Genomic DNA, 7,537 nt, shown 5'->3' with positions numbered 1-7,537 from the left:
CAAGAACACTGATGAGCACATTAAATGAAGGTAAACGTATTCAGAGATAATCCCTTTGTGTAATTTTATTAAACATATTGAGATATGAAATACAATAAGTTTTATTTTATTATTGATTATTCAGAAAATAATTCCAGCAGTAAACACATATTGGCCTCTGTTCAAATGTGACCTTGAACAAATTATACTGGACTCTCAATTAGTGCAGCACACAAATGTTAATGCCTATGTGTTGTGTAATGTGCCCTTACCTCTGGTAATCACACGCCACCATGGCTAACTCTCCATCTATTTATAACAGGCGAGTGGAGGACAGTAGCTATTTGTACTCACACACACAATGACACATTTATACCAACATAACCTCCCAGTGATAACTGCAGTGCTGTGAAGCGTAAGTATAAATTAGACTTATATATTATTAACACAACTGGTAATACTGAATTTACAAGAACTGTATGCTAAGCAGAGAAATGAAATTATGTGCATTAATTTGAACTAAGTGGCAGCAGATAATTTTGACATTGTATATATTTACCATTTATTTTTTCATCATTCCTTCTTTTATCTGTGCGGTTTAAAGGACATTAAAGATCCACTGCTAATCAGCCACTTGATTATTTTTGTTTAAGGAAACTGTACCATCAAGAATCTGAATAATAATCTCTACGAAAGTCCTAATTTTGTCCAAAATGCAAATGTGAGAGCAGTGTGACATTCACTCAGCCAAACAAGTCATGTAGGTGCAAAAGTGTGTGCTGTCATCAGTCAGTACTTAAGATGTTTCAGTTAGCATGTACTCAACAGTTGGTTTTAACCTATTATTTTTGACACAGAAGTTTCTTCCTCATATTATCAAAGAAAGATCAACAACAATGGTAAGAGTAAATGATTTGGCTCCCTCTTGCTCTCTTGTTCTACATATTGTTTTCTCTGCAAACTTTATGTACTTCACTACAATTTTGAATCTCTCTCTCTCTCTCTCTCTCTCTCTCTCTCTCTCTCTCTCTCTCTCTCTCTCTCTCTCTCTGTCTATGTTTGATTTCTCTCTGTAGGGCAGACATGGAAAGTCTAGCACTGGCCCGCACAAGCACTGTGAGACGTGTTATAACCACCACTGTAAAGTCCCTGTGGAGATATCCACTTCCTGTGTAGTCATTTCCTGCCGTCTCCTCTGTGGGGCTACTTTCCACCTGTGCAAGGAAGATGAGCACCGTCTGCTCTGCCCTAGGGAGATGGTACCCTGCCTCAGTGCCCACTACGGCTGCCCCATGTCCATGCCCCGACACCGGCTTGCCCAGCACCTGGAGGTGTGCCCAGCCAGCGTGGTCAGCTGCTCCCTGGAGTGGAACCGGTGGCCCATCCCTGAGACAGACACAGCCTTCTACGAGAACGCTCTGAGTGAACCCAATTACATGAATCAGCTCGATGTAGCAATGGCTCTCAGGGACCAGAAGCTCCTTTTCAGCTCCATTAAGATGAGTAGATTGTTTCCTGAGCTCATGGAGAGGCTCGAGGGACCTGCTGTACAGGAAACTGATGGAGCATCTGGGGACGTGGGCCCGAATGCATGGAAGGCTGGAGACTTAAGCCGAGATGAAACTTTAGATGTCTCTGATGGCCAAGAGGTGCAGGAACTGACACGGGAGGAGATTATGGCTCTGGCCAGGACCAAAGATTTGGCCTGCCTGGAGAACTATGTAATGTGGGAGGGGATGTTTAAAAAGGAGATGGAGGGTTGCAAACAAACAGTGAAAAACCTGCAGGATAACACTGGTCCCAAGAAAAAAGAGGGCCAGTCCACAGCTGGTTATGGAGAGGCAGTACAGAGTCCTCAGGAAGTCCAAAAGTCTAAGAATGTCGCTGCAGTGGATCTTGCCAAGACTGGCTTTGCTCCTTGGCAGGACGGCGTCCTGGAAAGACTTCGCCAAGAGGTCCACGTATCCGAGTATAACATGTATCTTGTGCATAATGGTTGCATGCTTATCAATTTTGGCCAGCTGGCAGCTTGCACCCCAAAAGAAAAAGACTTTGTTTATGGGTCTCTAGAACCTATCAAGGTGGAGACGATTCGTTCTTTCAATATCCCCAAAAGCTTCACAGCCAAGCGTAACCACCTGAAAGATCCATCCCAGAGAGCCAAGAGAACTGACCAGAATGTGGACACCTCGGATTTGGGAGTGTCCATCCAAGAACTTCCGAGGTCAGATGAAGTCCAGACCACCCTGCTGTGCTGTCTAGAGAGGGAGCTGAAGGGCCACCAGATATGTGAGACTGTGGCGACAGACGGTCTCTATGTGGACCAGGGCACACAGACCTACGATTTCCCCTCTGCACCATTCAGACCTGACACATTGCTCATTGACATTACAGATCGCAGCCCCCCGAGACTCTGTGTGCAGGTTCAGACCGAGTCTGTGACAAGGAGACACAACAAGTCCAGCTCAACCTTTACTTACCTCTGTAGCCACACCTTCCGGCGGGATGAGTACCCCTGGCACTTCCGAAACGTGCACGCAGACATCCAGTCCTGCCTTACGGGCTGGTTTATACAGCGGTGTCCCCTGGCTTACCTGGGCTGCACCTACAACCAGTGCCACTTCCGGCCTTCCGTGAACCAGGCTGTGGTGAGCTATAGCCAGGACCTCAGCGCTTTCACCCTCCGGCCACAGGTGGCAGCATCACTGTACAAGGGTGTAAGAACTGGAAACAGTGAGCGAAAGCATCCAAGGAACCTGGACCAGCTGAGCAGGCTTCCCTTTGAGATCCTCCAGCACATTGCCGGCTTCTTAGACAGTGTGTCTCTCTGCCACCTGTCTCAGGTGTCCCAGCTAATGAGGGAGGTTTGTGAAACTTTGCTCCAGAAGAGGGGAATGGTGTCTCTCAAGTGGGAGAAGAAGACCTACTCCCATGGTGGGACCTGCTGGAGGGCCAGGAAAAAGGTGAGGTTTGATGACACATTTTTCTGTTTTAAATGGGGTGAAGGCGATTGCCTGGGGACAAATACTTTACTCCCTTACTGCGCTTGGGGATCACAGCCCTACAGCCTTTAAGGGTCTTCCACAGAGCATACCTGCAATGGGACTGATGGTCTCCTAGTTACGCAACAGTAGCTTCAAACATACCTCCTATCTGAAACAACCTAGCTTGGAAAAGACTGCAGGGAATGAGGCCTATTAGCGTAGGTTAGAAATCACTCCTGCTCCCATTCTGAAACATTTTTATAGCTCCTTCTTCTTCTTCTTCTTTTTAAGCACATATTCATATTCAAACCGAGAGCCAAGCATCACCATGTGAGCTGTTGAGGCAATATTTGTAAACCCTTTCCATGCTTCCCAGACCTGGTTGTATTTTTAGCCTCGGCAATGTCTGTTGCTGTGTGTTTTGGTCATGATAAGCGTTCTAAAAATGACAGGGTGCTGCAGGCTGATCTCTGAGTAATTTGGGTCAGTAGAGAGGGCGATGGGTTGTTCTGCATCAAATGCTCCAAGACAAGCAACCTCACACTTTATTAGTAATTACACTAGCCAGTAAATGAGCAATGGGGGCAGAGTGTATCATTCTAGTATATACATCCTTGACTCTGCTAACAGGTCTTAGTTCCACACAATGCGTCCGGTCGACCGGGTTTCCACATACTGGCTAGCGGCTAAAACGGAGCATGTTTCTGAAGCACTGTTGCGAAGGCTCGTGCCATCAGCAGTTATGCAACAATGTGCATACTGGAACGATAAGAGCGCTTAAGCCTGGTAAACGTATTCTCTACCGCCGCCCTGCAGGTGTGGGAATTCAGCAGCCTCTTCTCTCCGGTGGACAAGTGGATCTTCAAAGAGATGCCACCCATGGCCGAGCACCTGAAGGTCTGCCCTTACTACCAGTGTGAGAGGAGGAGTGAGCCCGTGGCCTTGGTGAGCACCAGGGACGCCACAGGCATGGTGGAGCGTGGCCGTATTCTTTATTGCCCCGGTCAAGGACACGAAGGCTAACCGGCTGTTGTGTGGGGGATGGGGGGTTATAGAGTCACACTAGCACACCTGCTCAGCAGTAGGCTAAAGGGGAATGCTTTTTGACATGGAAGTAATAATGATGAACAACTGAACAAATGACTGCTGCAGAGGACCTATGATATTTTCAGTCATGGTTCAAACTTGATTGTTAGTCATGTGTTGATTTGATTGCAAATACTTTTGAAGGCACATGTGAAAGTGTAAAAATTTGAGAGTTTTAACTGCTTTACATTTTAATTATTACACTTTACACTTATTACAGAGCTGACGATTGTGTTTTGAGCTTTTTGTTGTGAAGAACTGGCTTATATTGACCTCTAGTGGTCAAACCCCCCCAAAAAAGCAGTTCTGCAAAAACGTTAATGTAACAAACTGTTGATGACTACAACAGTCATGCCATATTTTCAACGGCCTTAACCCCATGAACATTTGAGCTCTTAAGCTAAATTACTTTTTAACTCAGACTAAGCTGTTCTTACAAATGGATCACCAGAGACACGTGTAATATGCTTTGATACAATTTTTTATGCAAACTAGAAATATGATAATACTCTAGATTACAACACAGTTGTAGCAATCTATGCCAAATATACCGATTTGCAATGGGCAAGAATAGTTTAACAGTCTGCATATACTTAATAGAAAAGTATTAATATATACCGACTGAGTTCAGAGTAACAGTACACGGATCTGATGTGGCATCTTTACGGCATCTCAGGCTCGGCGGGGTTGCGCAGTTTGTCGACGACTTCGGCGAGCATGCGGTTGCACAGGGCGGCGTAGGGGTTGAGCATCACTGCCTGCCGACGGGCAAACTCGCTGCCCAGCGCTGCCGCCCGCTCAAAGTCTGCCCGGGCCTCGTCGCCCCGCTGCGCCAGCCGCAGAAGTAGGCCACGCTGTACCAGCGCCTGGCACGCCGAGCGCCCCACGCCCTGGCTCAGGGAGATGGCACGCTCCAGGTCCTCGATGGCACCTGCGGTGGGTTGGGTTGTAGTGAAAACAGGCGTGAAGGCACAGGGCAGCACTTTAAAGAAGGCTGGAGCGTGTGATTTTTTCACCCCCCCCGTTATAGGCTCAATTTTGTAAATGTGAACTTATTGTTTAGCAATAATTTCTACCTGAGGAGTTTATTAAACAATCACAGCACTTAGACATGCTTCATAAAACAATTATAGCACATATACCTGCTTCATTAAACAGTTATAGCGCATACACATGCTTGTGGGTAGACTATGCATGCATGAATGACTCTGAAGATAACTGATGGCAATGGAGTTGAGGCAATATTCTAGTGGTAGTTGATTTTTAAAATCATATATGTATGTGTATAATTATATATGCATGAATTTCTTTTAATGTCCCTCAAATAAGGTGTGGCATGTACTGGAAATACATGTTTATTAATAATTATGAAAGTAAGTCTTTGTTGATAAAAAAGTTTTTTAAAAACACTGAAAATTATTCATTGTTAGCAATTTTTCTGCTCGCTGTCTGTACATCAAAGCAGATCCAACATTTGGACTGGTAAAAACCCCCCCAAAAACAAACAAACAAACAAAAATGTGTGAATAGGAAGTGGTGGCTGAGCCAGCTTTCACACCCACCACTGGTATCACCCTGCAGACGCCTGGCCTGAGCACGGTTGTTGTATGCCGAAGCTCTGGAGGGCAGCAGCTGGACGGCCTGGTCGAAGTGGCCAAGGGCCGCCTCCACCTGGCCGGACTCGGCTGAAGAAACGCCCTTCAGCTCCAGATCCTTAACCTTCCTCAGCAGATCTGGGTCGAAGCAACTGTCTGAAGAGAGGAAGGAAATACATGTGGCACAGACACATAAGTGCCAGCATTCGCCAGCTTGTTGTATTCCTCATTGTTACTGGTGCCTAATGCTCACAGCAGGTCTGTTTTAAATTCGTTTATCACATGCACATTCTGTCGAGAGAGATGCGAATGCCCCACAGTCATCGCGCAGATGTTACAGAGAGGTGCTTGCTGCTCGTGGTTTAAGAACTTAATCATGGTTCAGGAAACTGTCAAATATCTTACAGTGGAACTCACCTAACTCTATCCTTTTGTGATAGGCCCTGTTACAAATGCTGTCAGATTTTATTTTTAAAAAGGTTTTGGCATCTGAATATATAAAACCTCTTTATAAAATCAAAACCCAAGTATAGGGCTACATAAATTTAGATGCCATTAGATAATTCTTAGTGGAACCCCCCCCCCCTCCTTTTTTTTTCTGCCAAGGCATAATCAGTACATGATGGAAACTCTTCACATACCATCATCTGTGATCTCTTCCTCTTGGTTTAAACCAGGAATGTCTCCAAAAGGTGTGGTAGGGTTGAAGATGGCCTGTAGAATGGCCCAGTCATGGGCTGAAGACATCATGCTACTGAATACGCTGTGAGCTTCTCCCTGTTCAAATAAACATTTCACTATATTATGCTGTATGTTCAGGAGAGGGGAGCTCCATTCCTAATAGCTTCCAGGGCCCCTCGGTGACCAATCAGAGCAGGGGGTGGAAAGTGCTGAACTTTGAGCACATCTGGGTTTTATTAACTCTGCGAAGGCATGGTCTGCAGAGTCTCTGCATGCTAGTTTTTTAAGGTTAATTTCTTTGTTTGAAGTTTTGGGCCAGCTGACTAAATCCAACATACCTTTTACAAACAATAGCCGACATATTTGATTTTTTTTTAAAGGTATGTCTGTTTTATTTTTCATATTACAGAGCACATAAAATGGTGAGTTTAGCTTTAAATACTTTACTAATTAAATGTAAGGGCTGTGGTGTATTAAACATGACATATTAAGTATGGTATAGAGAAAATATGAATTTGTGAATTCGCTCAGCCCCAGTCCTAGACTCCTTTTGCTGATGGAGCAGGAAATCATAATGGGTCATATTTTTAAAAACATAATTACATTTTGTAAGACAGAACTACATTCAGGGCTTGATGTGATGATTTGAGGGAGCATGTGAGGGGACGCCAATTCCCCATTTAAAAACAAACATGAGAACAGCCACCCACCTTGTAAAAGTAATCATCTCCCTTTCTTCCGCCTTTGGATTAAGGTGATGTCTTTTACGATGTCTGTTATCAGTATTTTCACTTTAAGCACGTGTGTAATTTACAAACCAAGTTGCCCTCGGCATATCAGGAATTCTTCGTGTCACCCAACTATCAGGGCAGAACAGACGAGGATGTTGTGGAGAATCTGGTTCTGTAGGCTTTATTTTATTCATTAGTAACTCATTGGAGGGGTTTGTGCAGCAAGCATCTGCCTTGGGTAACGCTTGAAATAATGCTTGGGTAATGCTGGTGTCTGTGGAAAAAAAGCAACCAACGTTAACCATTGAAAGATGTTTGGAGTTAATAAAACTGAAATATGTTCACATACACTTAGGGGGTTGTCTAAATAATTAATTACATAAAAGGTAAACATATGCTAATATAAAAAGTTACACTGCCAGCTGCATCGTTAAGATGAGAACTGCAACGCTAATTTAATGAGATATTACTGCTAGCAGTG

At 44.6% G+C, this 7,537-nt stretch overlaps 2 protein-coding genes across 3 annotated transcripts; one reads left to right on the top strand and one right to left on the bottom strand.

The window, feature by feature from the left end:
• Positions 1-328: 328 nt before the first annotated feature.
• Positions 329-4,275, top strand: LOC113589845 (F-box only protein 40). Of its 2 annotated transcripts, none has more exons than XM_027029697.3 (4): positions 329-394; positions 840-878; positions 1,056-2,942; positions 3,780-4,275. In XM_027029697.3, the coding sequence occupies exons 2-4, from the start codon at positions 876-878 to the stop codon at positions 3,984-3,986; spliced, it is 2,097 nt and encodes a 698-aa protein (XP_026885498.3). In that variant the 5' UTR covers positions 329-394; positions 840-875; the 3' UTR covers positions 3,987-4,275. The 2 variants fall into 2 exon arrangements, with proteins under 2 accessions (XP_026885498.3, XP_026885500.2); XM_027029699.3 differs by having other exon boundaries at positions 330-394; positions 837-878.
• A 436-nt stretch (positions 4,276-4,711) lies between these two features.
• Positions 4,712-6,505, bottom strand: ttc36 (tetratricopeptide repeat domain 36). Its single transcript, XM_027029701.3, has 3 exons — positions 6,286-6,505; positions 5,612-5,800; positions 4,712-4,980 (listed from the first exon to the last, which is right to left on the bottom strand). The coding sequence occupies exons 1-3, from the start codon at positions 6,392-6,394 to the stop codon at positions 4,712-4,714; spliced, it is 567 nt and encodes a 188-aa protein (XP_026885502.2). The 5' UTR covers positions 6,395-6,505.
• Between the last annotated feature and the right edge of the window lie 1,032 nt (positions 6,506-7,537).

Source organism: Electrophorus electricus, chromosome 6 (genome assembly GCF_041902795.1).
Source record: "Electrophorus electricus isolate QZ-2024a chromosome 6, ASM4190279v1, whole genome shotgun sequence".
Lineage (NCBI taxonomy): Eukaryota > Metazoa > Chordata > Actinopteri > Gymnotiformes > Gymnotidae > Electrophorus > Electrophorus electricus.
The sequence above is the reverse complement of the archived record's forward strand: the minus strand, read 5'-3'. Positions and strand labels throughout refer to the sequence as shown.

What these genes read in the sequence shown, in the direction of transcription:
- ttc36 (XM_027029701.3), bottom strand. Translation starts at nt 6,394, where the DNA reads ATGATGTCTTCAGCCCATGACTGGGCCATTCTACAGGCCATCTTCAAC. An exon ending in GGAAGAGATCACAGATGATG is followed by an intron (nt 5,801 to 6,285) that starts GTATGTGAAGAG and finishes TCCTCTCTTCAG; the next exon opens with ACAGTTGCTTCGACCCAGAT. An exon ending in TCTGCAGGGTGATACCAGTG is followed by an intron (nt 4,981 to 5,611) that starts GTGGGTGTGAAA and finishes AACCCACCGCAG; the next exon opens with GTGCCATCGAGGACCTGGAG.
- LOC113589845 (XM_027029697.3), top strand. An exon ending in GCTGGAGGGCCAGGAAAAAG is followed by an intron (nt 2,943 to 3,779) that starts GTGAGGTTTGAT and finishes GCCGCCCTGCAG; the next exon opens with GTGTGGGAATTCAGCAGCCT.